Here is a 19,089-nt window from a genome sequence, read left to right on the forward strand (position 1 = left end):
TTCAACTTAGGCTTTGCGTTGTCTAATCATTTAAAGTCGCAGAAACCTAGTTTTAACACATTTGGATAAAGTACAACAGAGTCTGTGACGATAAAACGGGAAAATACCTTACAAAATAGACTATAGCTTGTCTCCATAACTTGCGTTTTTAAAAACATGAAATAGGCCCTATGCATTTCGTACTATTAAAAACACCAAGATGACCAAAAACACTTCGGATGTACGGTAATGAATAACCTAAACAATAAAATCTAAGTTATAGCTTATTTCAATTGCCAGAAACGTGTAGTGTTTACAAACTAGGGTCTATCACTTTAAGAGAGTTGTCAGTGCTTATTTCTGGCATTGTTAAAGAGAACTCTGATGCCCTCCTATTCCTGGCGATCTTTGGTTAGTGCCGTGGATCAGACCAGCATTATGAGCGACAGAGAACAAGGATTTCAGGTGAATACACAGACTCTGCACCCATGTAGCAACTTGAGACGGGCTGGTCATTGTGTGCACAGCTCAGAAAACACGGAGGATTCTGAGAGAAGAGTAGAAACATTGAAATCAATCGTGTATTTCCATTTCTCCAAAACATCTAATGCTAGACGTAAACTGATATAATTGCATACACTCTTTAGAAGTCATAATTTGTAACTCTAATACTGCTATTCCATATGTGATACATACAAGTGTATAATACATTTTTATTACCCCAGCAGGCATTCATAACGGGGAAAATAAAAATCATAATTTCTCACTGAGAAATTATCATGCATTGGTTTAACGTACACTACTATTGGAGGATTTTACGCCAACAAACCAATCACCTTGTCGGTACTAAATATGACGTCATCACGATTTGGCAAAGCACACACGTAGTTTACGTCTTTCTAGTTTCAATGTTAAACTTGTAATAAAATGGAAGTTTAATTCAATTCATTAAAGATTGTGTTTTTTTAAAGAATATATAGAACTTTGGGTTTTGAAAATTTACTGTGAACTTTGAATAAAATACAAAGTTAAAGCAATACCCAGAACAGTAAAGTAGTTTACGTCGTTTCTATATACATGGACGTGTAGCCGATGTAGGCTATATCGAAAATATAGACTTTGAAAACCCCCAAGTAGCTAGGGAATTAAACAGAATAACAAACTCGGTACCAGTTATTACCAAATTTATGTCCCTCGTGAAATAATTTTAACTCGGGACATAAATTTGATAATACCTGGTAAGTCGTTTATAATCCTCTATTTATATTAAAAAAATATCAATTATTGAGCTTAGTATTATTGTTATTGTTGTTATTTTTAATATCTTACAAAATCAAATACTGGACGTAAACTGATATCGTTTCATTCAGTCTTTAGTGGTTATAATTTATAACACTAGTACTGCTATTTCACAGGTGATACATACAAATGTATAATACATTTGTAGGTTGCAATGATGATCTATTATTATTATTATTATTATTTATTTATTTTTATTTATTGTTTTAAGGTCAAAGTGGATTTTATATTTTCCGTGTCGGCTTCGTGGAGAGCTATGCTCAGAAGTGCAGGAACTGGTTTGCAGGCCAAGTATTGGATTATTACACCAACCGGTTCTATTACGACGACTTGCCGGATTGCCCGTGCACTGTTAGAAGATTACGTTTTGATCGGCGTTGGAGAAGAATTTGGGGTGTTACGAGAAACAGACTTCGGTGTACAACACTTAACCTCAATTGGAACTTTTATCCCATGGGAAAGGTGAACAGTAATGACTTTAATTTCTTCTAGTATATATATATATATATATATATATATATATATATATATATATATATATATATATATATATATATATATAGGGTTGGGCAAACTTGGATTTTGTTTCTTAAAAGTTGAGTTTGCAGAGTTGTTTCTATGACCATTTTTCCCGTAGATTCAGCTTCCGATGGAATTTTGACGTAGCAGGACGTTTGATATCGGTTAATGGCAAAAATTCGAAATGGCTACCATAAATGACAAATTTCGTAATGTTAGGTTTATTATTAATATATTATGGATTGTAATATATGATTTGTTATGTTTCTCAGGGTGCTAATATTAGATATGATGTCCAAAATGTGATCTGATGCATGCTATATTGATATTTACTGGCAAGGTGTAGAATCACATTAATTTTGACTAATATGTCGTCCAGGTGCCAGATCCCATATGTACAGATTTTTTTTCAGTTCTTTGTGCAGTTGTCAGAGACGCCATCCAATATCCTGTTTCTGTTTTATTCATTACTGAAACGCAAAATAAGAACGTGAAAATGGTTTTAGGATGGAACATTGTATAAAAAGGAATGAGAATTCAAAGCCTAACAATCTAATGGAAGTATTCTCATGTGAAGAATGATATACTTACCTAAGAAACCAAACCAAAGGATATAATGTATATATAAATGTAGGTACTGGTAATAATCTAGCAGCTGAAAATATTTGTATTGAGTAGATGAACAAATGTATGTATGTATATATATATATATATATATATATATATATATATATACACACACATGATGCATTCTAGAATCTAAAAGACACCCGGTACTCTTGTTCTATCTTCTTCTGATAGCAACAACCGAATATATGATTGCATCCAGCTCATTATCATGTCAATGAGATGCTTATGCATGAATGTGTTTCTTGTGCCCATTGGGTAGGCAACACGACTATCTAAGTCTGGATCTAAGTCCCTAGGTTCTTCTATCTATCTATAATTTGGTGCTTATAAGTCGTATCTGTTTGATCTTCTTTTTATTCCAGACTGATTCTTTTAGTTTCTTCGAATATTTCTTTTGTTTAACCCAAGATATTGACACCGAAGTCATATGTTACTTATTGCACTTTAACTTGCATTTGCCGTTTAAAACACAACTCATGCTCCAGCTCTCTTCGTTTTTCTTCTTTTATCATAGACATTCATGTTCATGTTATCGTATCCTTATGTCCTTACCTTCTTATACCATTTGTCTGTTTTGTTATATTTCTCTTCATAGGCTTTCTTCATCTGTTGATCAAATCCCTTAGACCAATAAGGGGATATACTATCGTATTTATTCATTCACTATAAAATGTTGTAGCTACTATATTATTTGAAGTATCTAAAATTAGATCTTTCTTTCCTTTCTTTGGTTTTGTACATATGTATATCGCCCTTGCCATTCCTTGGGGAACAGCCTCATTTTGTTGTTTGGTAGTGAGTTGTTATGTCATTGCATTGTGAGTTGTTATGTCACTGTACATTCTTATGTCATTGCAGCCAAAACGTTAACATGTTTTTCTTTTACGGTTCATTATCAGTTTAGTTTATAACAAATGAGTATAGGATAGAAACAATGAGAACTTAAACAAACTGTACATCTAGGATCCTGCACCTGGAAGAATGGCTACAAGATGATATTGGTCGATATTAAAGTTATGCTATAACTAAATTCATTAAAGTCGCAGCCATAGTTTCAACCCGTAAAAATGGACAGTAAGTTTAGTTAATCTACAAATCTGTAACACACTGGGGTAAAGTTACAACAGAGTGAAACACGAGCCTGTTACATTTAAAGCGGGAAATACCCTTAAAAAGTAGACTGCAACTCATCTCTATAACCGATACTTCTGAGACGTGTTTTAAAAACAAGGGTCTGTCACTTTAATCACAGGTCACTGTAACAGCACATTTTGATATCCATGTTTTATATTACAGGTCACTGTAACAGCACATTGTGATATCCATGTTTTATATCACAGGTCACTGTAACAGCACATTGTGATATCCATGTTTTATATCACAGGTCACTGTAACAGCACATTTTGATATCCATGTTTTATATCACAGGTCACTGTAACAGCACATTTTGATATCCATGTTTTATATCACAGGTCACTGTAATAGCACATTGTGATATCTATGTTTTATATCATAGGTCACTGTAATATCACATTTTGATATCCATGTTTTATATAAACAAATTGCAATACTATTTGAAATCAGCATTATGAAAAACGTAAGAAATCATGTATTACAAGCCATAGTTTGTTGAAAATTCACATAATATTGTGAAATGTTTTACTTTTTAGCCGTCATTTTGAATGTTTGCCATTAACCGATATCAAACGTCAAGATAGGTACACAATTGCATCACATTTAGATTCTGCAGACAAAATGGCCATACAAACAACTCTGCTCCAAAAAATGTCACAATTCGCCCAACCCTAATGTATGTATGTATGTTATGTATGTATGTTATGTATGTATGTATGTTATGTATGTATGTATGTATGTTATGTATGTATGTATGTATTGATGTATGAATATCTATATATTGTATGTATGTCGAGGTTGACTATTACATACATAGATATTAACGCACTGGCGCAGGGGATAATTAAATCCTTTCTGGCCTCACAAATTGTCCCATGCCGTTGCTGGGACTCGAACCTGTGGCACCGATTCGCCCGCAAATTGCAAGACTAACCACGATACGCTCTGAGCTATCGAAGCTTCCATAAAAAGGAAGCTCGTTTAACTCAACCATATGCATGGGGCCTACAATCTACGCGATCGATCCCGCTTACGTGCATGAAACAGTGGGCAGACCTGGCACTGGCTAGTATGTATTGATGTATGCATATCTATATATTGTATGTATGTCGAGGTTGACTATTACATACATAGATATTAACGCACTGGCGCAGGGGATCATTAAATCCTTTCTGGCCTCACAAATTGTCCCATGCCGTTGCTGGGACTCGAACCTGTGGCACCGATTCGCCCGCAAATTGCAAGACTAACCACGATACGCTCTGAGCTATCGAAGCTTCCATAAAAAGGAAGCTCGTTTAACTCAACCATATGCATGGGGCCTACAATCTACGCGATCGATCCCGCTTACGTGCATGAAACAGTGGGCAGACCTGGCACTGGCTAGTATGTATTGATGTATGCATATCTATATATTGTATGTATGTCGAGGTTGACTATTACATACATAGATATTAACGCACTGGCGCAGGGGATCATTAAATCCTTTCTGGCCTCACAAATTGTCCCATGCCGTTGCTGGGACTCGAACCTGTGGCACCGATTCGCCCGCAAATTGCAAGACTAACCACGATACGCTCTGAGCTATCGAAGCTTCCATAAAAAGGAAGCTCGTTTAACTCAACCATATGCATGGGGCCTACAATCTACGCGGTCGATCCCGCTTACGTGCATGAAACAGTGGGCAGACCTGGCACTGGCTAGTATGTATTGATGTATGAATATCTATATATTGTATGTATGTCGAGGTTGACTATTACATACATAGATATTAACGCACTGGCGCAGGGGATAATTAAATGCTTTCTGGCCTGTATGTATGTATGTATGTTATGTATGTATGTATGTATGTATGTACGTACGTACACACGCACGCACACAGACATACGTACGTAGTAGGTACATACATGCGTGCATGCATGCATACATACATACATACATACATACATAGATATGCATCCATCTATCTATGTATCTATCTATCTATCTATCTATATCTATGTGTGTGTGTATGTGTGTGAGTGTGTGTATATAATATCTATCTGTCTATCTATCTATCTATCTATCTATCAATCTATCTGTTTATTCTAGAATGTATCTACGTATTCTAGAATCAAATCTCTAATGACGTCACGAACATACAATTTACATGGCATTGCCATGACATTACAGTCTCAGACTATTAATGTATTATCTGAGTTTAGACTCTAGAAGTTGTGTAAGCATCAGGCGTGTTCACCTATTAAGATCGTTGTCAGAACATCTGCGATGTTCTGCGTCAATCTGCGTCCCTTGAACATTTTATGGAAAACATATTTTAATGTTTTGTTACAGATGTGTTGTTACCGCAATGGGATTTTTGTGGAGAATGGAGTCAATGCAGGGTATGCATTCCGCTATCACCAATGGTACAGCTGGGCCGAGCACTATGTATCGGACACGTTGGGGAAAAACTATTGTTGTGACAGGTCCAACTTCTGTCCACTGTTCCACACCATACGACCGGCGGGACAATGTTCGAGAACGTCCGTGTTTCGACAAGGTTGGTTATCAGGCGCGGATCCAGAGGATGATGCTGGGTGTGAATATCAAAGTCCGCCCCAATATATATATATATATATATATATATATATATATATATATATATATATATATATATATATATATATATTGTAACAGAATGTGGACGTTTAGTAATTATTAATGTTGTTGTTTCATGACGAAGTCTATTACGGGCCTTCGCGGTTATTTGACGGACCGCAGACTAGCGGCTCAGAGATCGTTTTCAAGGAAATTAAAATATTCTATGTTATTATTACTCTTACTATTTAAGACATATTATGGAATTTTTATGTAATCGAATGATGTACCTGTCGTTATCGTGTTAACCATTTCTAGCCAGTTGCAGCTGTGAAAATAGCACAATTGTATTTGCATGGAAGCCGCCATCTTTGAACTTAACATATGAACGATTTTCAGCCTGTTGCTATATTAATTAGGTTGTAAACGGACTATTGTTTAGATAATTTAGGATATTATTTTAATATGCTAGTGTATAATAGAAAAATAGTGGTTTCCTTAAATATTAGTTTATTGTATTTCTTAATTACTAATTTCCGGCATTTATGACTTAGTGCTATTTTTTAACTTGACATTATTTCCATTATATCGTGTGCACTATTTATAACGTGACCTTCTTTACCGTATATGGACTATTCCTATTTTTATCCGACCTTTTTTGCCTAAATAAGGGGTTGGTACCGGGTATAAAAAGCGCGACGTCATGACGGTTGGCGTTCAGTTTCTCGGACCATACAGATTTTAAAGAAATAAAAACTAGAGCTCCAAAGGTAACAGCAAATAAAGAAATACAGAAATATTATCACACAGATACAGCACATACACACAGAACAGATAAATAAAGAAATACAGAAATATTATCACACAGATACAGCACACACACACAGAACAGATAAATAAAGAAATACAGAAATATTATCACACAGATACAGCACACACACACAGAACAGATAAAGAACTAGTATTTAAAGATTACAGACTTAGATTACAGATTTTCACAGCGTTAGGTTCACGGTAAAGTTGCGTCCCTCTCCTGGACGGTAGTGACGGTTTACAAGAATACATTTCTTGAGTTTGACTCATATTCAAACGTCCTGAGTCCTGACTCATATTACAGGACAGTTACTGTAATAATTACACTTTATTTATCTTGCACTTTGTGTGCCCCCCCATCTACCAATTTGAGAATACATTTCTCAAATTTATTAAATTATTTTCTGTTGACAACCTGTGTTGTGAATTAGGCCACTGTAAGTAAACAGATTAAAGCGATATAGTACAGGAAAGAAATACAGATTAGTGTAGAGAGGTAATGTGCAGGAAAGAGATATATATTACAGATTAAAGAGATATAGTACAGGAAAGAAATATAGATTAGTGTAGAGAGGTAATGTGCAGGAAAGAGATATATATTACAGATTAAAGAGCTATAGTACAGGAAAGAAATACAGATTAAAGAAGAGAAGTAATGCATAGAAAAGAAATACAGATTAAAGATATATAGTACAGGAAAGAGACAAATAATACAGAATAAAGAGAGTACAAATATTGGGGAAAGAGTTTATAAGTTACAGTGGCCACCGCTCGACACGAATCACACAACACCAGGTATATCACCACAGTCGCATAACAACGACGTGGGGATTTTGTTACAATATATTATATATATTGCTTCACAGAGGAATATAATATATATATATTTTTTTAGTATGGGGGAGGGGGAGGCAATATGTTTGACGGTAATCTCGAATCAGAGAAAGACAAGAAAAAGAGACAATTTTTGTTTATTTTAATTGTTTTTATTTATTGCTTATCTTATTTGTTTTGTTTTTGTTTTGTTTTGTGTTTATTTGTTTTGTTTGTGTTTGTTTGTTGTTTTTTACCAGCCGTCAAACGTATAATAGCAATATATTAAATATTTGATATTTGTATGAAAATAAAAACATTATGTGATATTTGTAGAAAGCCAATATGATGGTGTCACCTTGTCCTGTTATGGATATTAGTACTAGTCCGTCATTTCATTTCATTCCAACTTATTTTTTGTGCATATATCCAATTAAGGTTCAAGCACGATGTCCTGGGCACATATACCTCAGTCTTGTAGACTGCCTGTCTAGGACAGTGTGATAGTTGTTAGTTGGTTAGTTGTTAGAGAGATATAAGAGGTTGTGGTGGCCTTACACCTACCCACTGAGCCCTTAAGAACTCGTTTTGGGTTGGAGCCGGTACCGGGCTGCGAATATTGTGCCTACCTGCCTATAGTTCGACAGCTTAACCACTGCGCCACCGAGGCCGGTTTGGAGTCCGTCAAAACAAATTCATATCTCTGATTAAAATGGCGGTGAAGATTTATGTTAGAAGGAAGGAAAGAAATGTTTTATTTAATGACACACTCAACATATTTTATTTACGGTTATATGGCGTCAAACATATGATTAAGGACTACATATATATTGAGAGAGGAAACCCGCCGTCGCCACTTCATGGGCTACTCTTTTCGATTAGCAGCTAGGGATCTTTTATATGCATAATCTCACAGACAGAATAGTACATACCACGGCCTTTGTTGCACCAGTTGTGGAGCACTGGCTGGAACGATAAATAGCCCAATGGGTCCACCGATGGGGATCGATCCTAGATCGAACGTTATGTTAGAATTAACGGCATAATTTACACATATCCAGTTTACATCTAGTTTGCATTCATGTATTCTGAAAATAGATGATCTGACAACAAACCACATTGTATTTTGTTTTTAACATGGTATTTGTTATTTAAACGAGATGCACGGGAATAAATGTCAACTGATGCAATGTCTGTTTTTAGGAGGTGGATTTGGTGATCCGCACGTGGCTACTCTGGATGGAAAAACATTTATCTTTAACGGCCATGGGGAGTACATCTTGATTAACATAGCAGAAGTTAACATGACCTTTGACCTCCAGGCACGGACAGGCCAGGCGGTAACGGCTAATGGGACAGCTACCAGCGCCACCATCTTCACAGCCTTTGCTGCCAGAGAGAACAACCAAACCAAGTTCCACGTGGAACTATCTCCTGATAAATCCAGTAAGTGTAGATACCAGACGCTGTTGTTAAAACATATGTATTGTCCCAGATCATATAGCAGTGTCTGGGTTGGGAGCCCCGAATCAGAGCTTTACATACATATCCACGTTCTAAGCAACAACAAAACAGTTTTAAAAATAACATCCTAGATGTTGAACTGTCTTGAAACGAGTTGGACTGAACTTAGTGTAGACACGTGCTCTTTCCTATAAAACTCAGAAAAAAACAAAATATGCCCTAGCTATTAAGCGTTTAGCAAAGAATTTCGTCTATTGTAGTTTCTGTTTTTACCGTCAACCTACACAAAACTTACGGATGTTTTAAATTATCACATGTTGTGGTCGTGTAGATGTTCGTAGTAAGTCAACATTAATTTTATGCAAAACTCGAAAACATGTATAGTCAAACCACAGTTTTCAGTCCACGTTTTACAGGCATATGCAGGATATCTATATGTCTCCGTTTTTATTCAGGAATGTATGTGTTTGGTAATGACGAAACTGGCGCATTCAAGGACTACACCACGTTATTTGAGGACAACAATCCTGAAGATGAAAATTCTTACATCACAGATCCAACTCTGACAACACTGACGATATCAAAGGGAACCGAGGGAGAGATAATTGTGATGTTTCCTTCGGGTATAGTATTGATTATATATAGCTAACAATGCTGTATGATAACCAGTATAATAATGACAAGGTATCTGCAGGAAAAACTATTACAGAGTGATTCTTTGTTTTAATGTTTTAAACTTCCCCATTTAAAAATTAATAACAACAGGGGCGTGCGCAGGGAATTTTGCAGGGGGGGGGGTCAAGGTGTCTGGCGAAGCCCGATAACATCTCAGTACTTCCATATCCACTCACAGGAATGTAAAAAATCGGGATATGAAATTTGTTTTCGCCTTGAGCAGGGAGGGGGGGTTCGACCCCCCCCCCTGCGCACGCGCCTGAACAATGTTATATACGCAGAGACGCACGCAGTTAGCACCTATAAATAGATACATATATATATATAGAAATATCGATATACAGATTGATAGATAAATAGAAAGACAGACAGACAGATAAACAGATAAATATATAGGTAGATATATAGATAGACAGATAGATAGATAGCTGAAGTGTGTACCCAGAGCAGCGTACTTGAACCTCGGAGGAGGATAACGACGACAATCAACACTTGAAAAGTTAACTTTTAAAACTGTAAGTTTCATTGTAATATGACATCGCTTATAAACAGGTGATTTAACGGCACACATGACAATACAATTTGACATAGCTAGTTTAATTTTATATTCACTTTTCGCATTAATGCTAATTAAATAGATGTGTATTTATGTATATGACTGTAAAATACCATAGTTTGACATCCAATAGCCGATGTATCTTTCGTGCTGGGGTGTAGTTAAACATCTAATCGAATCTAATCTGTAACATATTTATGCGTGGAATACGGTGTGAAATGATCGGCAATCCAAGTAAACATATTCGTATTCAGAATAATATAACTGACAGTACACAAACTCCGTTGCATATGTTACTTCAAGCCTCTTTTGAATATGGATATGTTACAACCGAGGGTGTCAATAAAACAATTTAATTTATAAAGATTACAAGCTTTTTTCTTTGATAACTTGAGTAAATAGAAATATAAAGATCTTATTAATTCTAACTAAAACGAAATGTTCAGTAGTAGAATAGAAATATATTTTGAGTAATAGTACAAACCATGTTTTCTTTTTTCTTTTCAGGAAACTCATTCACTGTTAAGAAAGGACCTAAGCTATTGACTATCGATGCGTCTATACACACGAAATACCAAACAAAAACGAAAGGCCTGCTTGGCAATTTTGATGGCAATAAGGACAATGATCTCATCTTCCCAAATGGAACGACTCTGAAGAATGACGCCAGCGAGGAGGAGATATTTCACTATGGACAGACATGTGAGTGTAGATGACATATTTCACTATACGTAGACTTGTAAGTTTGTAGAACTATGGACAAACATATGTGTTGACCGACATATTTCACTATGGACAGACATGTGAGTGTAGATTGACATATTTCACTATGGACAGACATGTGAGTGTATATTGACATATTTCACTATGGACAGACATGTGAGTGTATATTGACATATTTCACTATGGACAGACATGCGAGTGTAGATTGACATAATTCACTATGGACAGACATGACTATATAGAAGAAATCATGCAACTTATTGTGCACCTTAATTTTCTAAAATATATTTAATTGCACAGATCACACATGATATGCCTAGGCCTACATATACATTCACATACAATATTTATGTGCATTTATCCTGCAACCACTGTTTCTAATGACATAATATGATGACGGATAAAACAAAGTCATATCCTGCTACTAGCAGGATATGACTTTTGGCGTCACTCATGTGACGTCACACGCATAGCTGCATTACAAAATCGCTCATTTGACCTCTAGGTCATCCTACAATGTGGCTCAAATAACAAAAATAATAGGTTTCCATTAATTTTTATGGTCTGCAGGATAAAGATAATAACTAGTTAATGACGTCGGATATCTGCTTTATCCTGTTTAGACCGAATGAGAAATTCCCAGTGTTACCTTCACAGGATAAAGCAGATATCCGACGTCATTAACTAGTTATTCTCTATTTATATCTTATTTCTAGGTTCAGGTGAATGTAAAAAATAATAGTGATGATAAAATAATGATAATAATAATAGTAGTTATAATAGTAATATAATAATAATAATAATAATAATAATAATAATAATAACAAGAATAAGAAGAAGAATATCAACAATAAAGATAATAATATCAGCAATAATAATTATAATCGGTCTGACATTACACTTCTGAAAGCAAACGTTTAGCAGACGTCAACACACTCCCTGCGTATAGCGTCTGCTTCCTCGACAAAAACAAAAACAACAGCTGATGCCATCTTTCTTATTATTCTGACAGGGATGCTATCGCCAGATAAGTCGGTCCTTCGGTATCCACCCAGAGAGAATGCCGACAACTACAACTTCCGAAACTTCACACCAATGTTCCTGGACCAAGCAGATCCAGCTTTGAGAGCTGAGGCAGTGACAGTGTGCGGTGGAGAAGCAAACATAGCCTGTGTGTTCGACTTCGTAGCCACTGGCAACCAAGAGGTCGCTGATGCAACGAAAGTTCAGAATACCGAGACAGAGGCAACCCAAGCTGAACTTGGTAATCATTATAATTGTTGTATCACCCATGACAAAGTGTTTGTTTGAAACGAGTCCAACGTAGTCTGCCATTTACTGTCAATACTCCAAATTACATGCTTTATTTAATGACAATCATCAATAAATCTATGAGATTTGGATTGCTCCCTAGCTGTGTATATTTTCTTTACTGTCCAGCTATGAAAGTTGACTTCAAAACACAAGTTATGTGCTCGCATATTTCTTCAAAGTTGCAGACGAAGTATATCCCAGTTGTTTTTGTTTTATTTACTCATTAATAAATGAACAGATTCTCACAATTTTGCTATTCAAATATATCAATATCTCTAAGATATATATTTTTTTATTTTCATATTTTTCAGCCAATTCCGTACCTGGAATTAACGCCAATAGTAGTACGCAGAGTGTTGACGTTATTCAAAATGCAAATGCAGTAGATTTCAAAGTGTTTGGCTTTGACGCAGACAATGATCCACTTACTTACCAGTTCCTAGGAGAAGTTCCTACTAGTGTAACACTGACCTTTGACAACAACACTGGACAGGGTTCCATCAAGGCTACAAGTACAGAGGCTGTTAGTCTAAGGTAGAGAACCGTTAAAATTTAAATTAGGTAATTAGGTAACACTAAGTAAAATATTGAAATGTTTAATACACACACAAAAATAATGGAATTCCACCTGAATAATTTTAAATAACTTAAAGAAAACCAAATTAATATTTGTGGAGTGTTTTTGTAATCCGTTTCATAAAAATAAAATGCATTGTCGCTGGTACCAAATATGACTGTGGGGAAACGGACTATACATATTGTTGAACATGGTGATTGGCTGAGTGGTTAGTAACACTCTAAATGCGCGCCAATCTTTTTTTCATTTTTTTTCAGGTTCGCTGTCATTGACAACAAAGAAGCCTCTTCGTCGATTTACCAAATTAATACTCGAGTCTGCGACAGCTGCAGTGGTCACGGGGCGTGTCTCTTTAACGAATCGCGCGCCAGTGTGGACACTGTTGAGACTAACGACGCGTTCATTATAGCCTCATGTCAATGTAATCGAGGTTGGACAGGTTCGTCTAATGTCTAGAACCTATTAAAGACACTGGTTCCGTTGTTAGTAGGCAATGCAAAGTGTTTAGTCTATTTATACATATTTTACCAAGTTGCAAGTTCCTTAAAATATAAATATCAGCAGATCCAATGTGTTTCTGGCCGGCGTAAAGTATGCACTATCTTCAAATGCATTTCATCCCCCAAAATGCACTTTCAACGACAGTAAAAAACAAGAAGAGAAAACCCCCAAACCTACACACACCCAAAACATCAAAACAAACAACAACCCAAAAGAATTTGTAACGTTTCAGTTCTGTAGAAAAAACACGTTTTTGGGGTGGGTTTTTTTGGGGGGTTGGGGGGTTTTGTGGGGGGGGGGGGGGGGGGGGGGGGGTATTATTATGTTTGAGGGTTTTGTGATTCTCTTTATAGACTGAATTATGATATTGTCCGATATTCACTCACTGCTAAAATAGATGCCAAAGCATCTTTTTGTTTCTGTATTGTGCAGAGATACTATTTTCAAAATGTAATTCTATTCTCTTCTGTGATGTTAAGATATTTACGACACTGAAAGTGAATGGAACAAGAAAAATCATCAAATGATCTAGACCTACGGACGTCACGATAACAAAATGACTATGCACAAAACGCACTGTTTATTTTGGCTTAAAAAGAGAAATAAAGAAAAACAAAACAAGAAACAAATAACAAAACTATATAAACATAATTAGCAAACAAAACATAGCGTAACGAAAAAAACAAGAACAAAAAAACTAAAGCCCCACAGAAACCCTCCCCCACCAAAAAAGCGGGGAAAAAAACAAGAACAAAAAAAAAGAACAAAAACACCACCACACACACACAACAAACGGAAAACAAAGAGTTCTCTATATCAAACATTTGATTTCTATACAAAGCTTTAAAATATTTTTATATTTAACAGAATTTTACAATATACTTACATTGATATTTGTGTTGTGTTCTATTGTACGTTTACCCCATCTCTTTACTCTGTGATTTACATAATTATACACTTTTTATTTTCAATGGAAATGTACTTACCTTTCTTTGACACCTAATAGCCGATCTTTATGTTTGTACTGGTGTGTCGCTAAACATTCATTCATTCCTCTATATCAGTAATGAAACACAGATATGAGGTTTATAAAGGCAGGTTGTAGATGCATTTTAAAAACCAATTGGAGGGGAGACGGAGTCTGATGGTAGACTTCCCTAGATATGCTTCATTGTAGAGATTAATGAGCTTTTAATAAGACAACATATTGCGTAGACGGAATAATTAATTAATCGTAAAACTTATTTTTCAGGTGACAATTGCTCATTGGACTATGATGCATGTGAAGACAAACCATGCATACCTGGACAGAACTGTACTGACCTAACTCCAGACCAAGAGACTGAAGCTAACGGAGGATACAACTGTTCAGCGTGTCCTACTGGGTTTCAAGTGAGACAAGGAAAATGTGCAGGTACACACATATCAGAGAAGTGTTTTCTTTATTTGCTTGGTACAGTTTTCCTTTGTATAACAACACCACTTCAGCACACCGACCAATTATCCATTATTATTGGATGCCACACATTCAGGGTATAACCCTGTTACGGCTTCAGATTTGCGGACGTCAATCGGTGGTTTTACTGCGGCACGTTGAGCTAGATCCCATCTCCTCATATATATAAAACAACAACACCAAAACAAACAAACAAACCAAAAACAATCACCCGCCCCCTCCCCCCCCCCCCCCCCCCCCCCCCTCAGTATCGTACACTTATAACTAATTGTTAAGCTAACTAAGGTTTGAACAACCGGCGCCTGATCACAAACTGTACGATAACAATTCGTCATTTTATTTCATTACTAGATATCAACGAATGTAACGGAACAACGCATGGCTGTGACCAGGTGTGTGAGAACGCTCCAGGACGTTACACGTGCTCATGTCGACCAGGTTACAGAAAAGATGAAAAGATGTGTCACGGTGAGATTTATAAGAAACAATATATATATATATATATATATATATACATAACCTTACTGATAATAATTTTTTTTTTTTAAATATGGGAAGGGTAACTGATTTCACACCCATTACTGTATGGATATGTGTCACCTTCAGTGAACATTATAGAGCAAATGTCAAGTATTGTTAAACGATTGTGAAAGTAAAATAAAACGCGACGCCACAAGCTATATTAAATTTGATCTAGTTCTACTTAAAAAGGAGGTCAATATGTCCACCTACTGGCTCATAAACTGATTTCTTCCAACATTATTTTACCCCCGTAACTTTCGTATTTTATCAGCATTATAAAAGATAAACATAAAATAAATAAACACTGTTCAGGTGGTGAGTGATTTACCTAATTGAATACATAATATATACTTAAATACATACATACCTACCTACCTACATACATACATACATACATACATACACACACACATGAATGTATACATACATTATGCACCCAGGACTCATTTAGCTATTTAGCTTATACTATGTTGTATTTTTGTTTCAGACATTGAGGGATGTGAGAATATGAACAGAAATGTATTAACACTGACGTATTTTACAGCTTGTTATTATCTCACTATATTCTTGTTACAGATATTGATGAATGTGAGACGGGGACTCATGAATGTGAACAGAAATGTATCAACACTGACGTATTTTACAGCTTGTTATTATCTCACTATATTCTTGTTACAGATATTGATGAATGTGAGACGGGGACTAACGAATGTGAACAGACGTGTACCAACACTGACGGATCCTACAACTGTTCTTGTATCTTTGGATCTGTCTTGAAAGATGATAATAAGACCTGCAGACAGAGTAAGTAGTCTTAACTGTAACAAGTAATCAGAAACAAATGTTTAAATAGGTACAGGTGCACACGTGTGTCTGTGTGTGTGTGCGTATGTGTGTGTGTTTATGTTGGTATGCGCACGTATCTGTGTATGTATGTATGTATGTATGTATGTATGCATGCATGCACACGCACGCACGCATATACACGTATACACATGCATATAGATACATACATACATACATGCATGCATGCATGCATGCATGCATGCATGCATGTATGTATGTAGTATTTATGTATGCATGCATGCATGTATGCATGTATGCATGTATGTATGTATGTATGTATAATGTATGTATGTATGTACGTGTGTATGTATGTATGTATATGTATGTATGTACGTGTGTATGTATGTATGTATATGTATGTATATGTGTATATGCGTGCGTGCGTGTGCATCGTTACTTGTTATGTCGTTTACTTTCGTTCATATGCCTGCATCCGTCTGTATTTGTGTCTGTGCAATTTTTGTATATTTCTGAGCATGTATGTGTATTTGTGTTTATGTGAATCTGCGACCATGCACGAAAATAGTTAAATAGTGTTCTGCTTAATCGATGAGCTAGTATTCAAACATAGATTTGTATATTGTATGTGTATATGCGTGCGTGCGTGTGCATGCATGCATATATATATATATATATATATATATATATATATATATATATCTGTGTGTGTGTGTGTGTGTATGTGTATGTGTATGTGCACTGTGGCAGTATGGGTATATATTAAATATATATATATATATATATTATTAACCGCACTGTGGCAGGGGATAATTAAATCCGTTCTGGTCTCGCAAGTTGTATTATGCCTTTGTGTGGTCTCGATCCTATAGCACCGAATCGCCCGCACCTTGCAAACTTCCCACGATATCTTATCGGCTATCGAGTCATTCTTAAAATAGAATGTATGTATGCATGCATGTATGTATGCATGTATGTGCCTGCTGCTGTATCCTTGTGCATGCCTGCATGAAGTATGAATGTTTTAATTGTGTGTGCGTGTGTGTTATGTATGTGTTTGCACTAGCATCAAAGCTTTGATATATTTTCTAACTATCTACTTTCAGCACTTTCTGACTGTGAAGTGAAGACAGGGGGTAACTGTTCCTATTCCTGCTCTAACGAAACAGGTTCTTTCGTCTGTATCTGTGCAAATGGATATGAACTAAAGGCTGATAATGTCAGCTGTCAAAGTAAGCGGAAATATCAAAATGTTTTTGTGCATCGTTATTACTGTCTATCGTTAGAACCAAGCAGTATGGCAGTTAACCTACTATTTGAAGCATGGATGTAGTTGTATGCATTACTAGATATGAACCATGGTCTTCTTTCGCTAACACCTACACTATGATTTTCAACGTAAATTGTTTTTGATTGTGGCCATTTTGAAACTGAAAACGGGCGGCGTGTGTGAATATATTTTGGGGGTTGTGTTGTTGTTGTTGTGTTGCTTTGTTGTTGTTTTTGTTTTGTTGTGTTTTGTTGTTATTGTTTGTTGTTTTGTTGTTGTCGTGGTTGTTTGTTTTTTTTGTGTGTGGGTTTGGGTTTTTTCTTGGGGGGGGGTTGGGGGGGGGGGGTTTATTTTTATTGGTTTTTCAATTGACGCCAATATGCTATAGAATTATACATGTGCCAATTTATATGATTTCCTAAAACTAGTTAAATAGTGTTCTGTTTAGTCGATGAGCTAGTATTCAAACGTCAAGTTCAATATATGTTAAATATCGAACGTTATCTACAAATGAACGACGATAGATAAATATAAGTGGTTTAATGGTTGTTTTTCAAAATAATATATAGAACCACTGATAACTAGTGATATTTGTTGACTGTGTAGCTGGCTGAATGACGGACACTTTGAGGACAAGTTAGTGAATTTAATGTTATATTTTTATGCTATTTAGTTGGCCAACTGCTATTTAACCAAAGGTGCTTTGGTGATTTTAATACACGTGACTCACGGATATAGTCCGAGTCAGATTTGTTACGATACTATGACAATTTGTTTTCATCTGGTCCCACATGTAGCGGGTTTTCTTTGACGACCATGTGTCAGAAATGCAAAATATTTGACATCCAATAGCCGATGAAATGAATGTGCTCTAGTGGTGTCATCTGGTGGTACCACAAAACAGCCACTTTAATACGTTCGGTGAGTAACTTCAATTATTGGGTACTATATGTATTCAAGGTCTAACAACCAGCATGTTTATGTTTTTCATTTCAATTTATTTCCATTTCCATTTATTACAAACATACATACATCAGCTGTATGGGCTGCATGTCTATGTTAGTGCTTAGTGCTTAGTGGTTAGTTGTTCGTGGTTTGTGAGAGAAAGGTGTGTGGGAGTCAGTACGGGGGTTGCGAACCCATTACCTACCAGCCTTACGTTCGATGGCTTAACTATAACACCAACGAGGCAGATATATTCATGTTTAAGAAAATGAAAGTAGTACACAGCTTCAACAATGTTTGCTTTCCACCTGCACACCGCAGTCCGTAGCTCTAACAACGACTCTGGGGGCAATAAATCTTTAAAAAAAAAAAAAAAACCCCAAACAAAACAACAACAACAAAACAACGACTTGCATGTAAGTTGTGGCTGTTCGTGTAATGCTATTTGCCGACCTCGGTGGTGTGGTGGTGAAGCCATCAGACATAATGCTTGTAGGTACTGGGTTCGCACACCA

General features: G+C 36.0%; 1 protein-coding gene across 1 annotated transcript in view; it reads left to right on the forward strand.

The window, feature by feature from the left end:
• Positions 1 to 19,089, forward strand: part of LOC121385072 (fibrillin-2-like) — a 67,803-nt gene that overhangs the window by 9,097 nt on the left and 39,617 nt on the right. Inside the window, exons 6-17 of the mRNA XM_041515607.1 lie at positions 1,490 to 1,740; positions 5,896 to 6,103; positions 8,971 to 9,213; positions 9,687 to 9,854; positions 10,970 to 11,164; positions 12,198 to 12,449; positions 12,811 to 13,033; positions 13,334 to 13,515; positions 14,830 to 14,991; positions 15,385 to 15,501; positions 16,234 to 16,359; positions 17,466 to 17,591. Of these exons, the coding sequence (XP_041371541.1) occupies positions 1,490 to 1,740; positions 5,896 to 6,103; positions 8,971 to 9,213; positions 9,687 to 9,854; positions 10,970 to 11,164; positions 12,198 to 12,449; positions 12,811 to 13,033; positions 13,334 to 13,515; positions 14,830 to 14,991; positions 15,385 to 15,501; positions 16,234 to 16,359; positions 17,466 to 17,591 (2,253 nt within the window). The remainder of the gene's footprint in view (positions 1 to 1,489; positions 1,741 to 5,895; positions 6,104 to 8,970; positions 9,214 to 9,686; positions 9,855 to 10,969; positions 11,165 to 12,197; positions 12,450 to 12,810; positions 13,034 to 13,333; positions 13,516 to 14,829; positions 14,992 to 15,384; positions 15,502 to 16,233; positions 16,360 to 17,465; positions 17,592 to 19,089) is intronic.

The sequence above is a fragment of the Gigantopelta aegis genome, chromosome 11, assembly GCF_016097555.1.
Source record: "Gigantopelta aegis isolate Gae_Host chromosome 11, Gae_host_genome, whole genome shotgun sequence".
Taxonomy (NCBI): domain Eukaryota; kingdom Metazoa; phylum Mollusca; class Gastropoda; order Neomphalida; family Peltospiridae; genus Gigantopelta; species Gigantopelta aegis.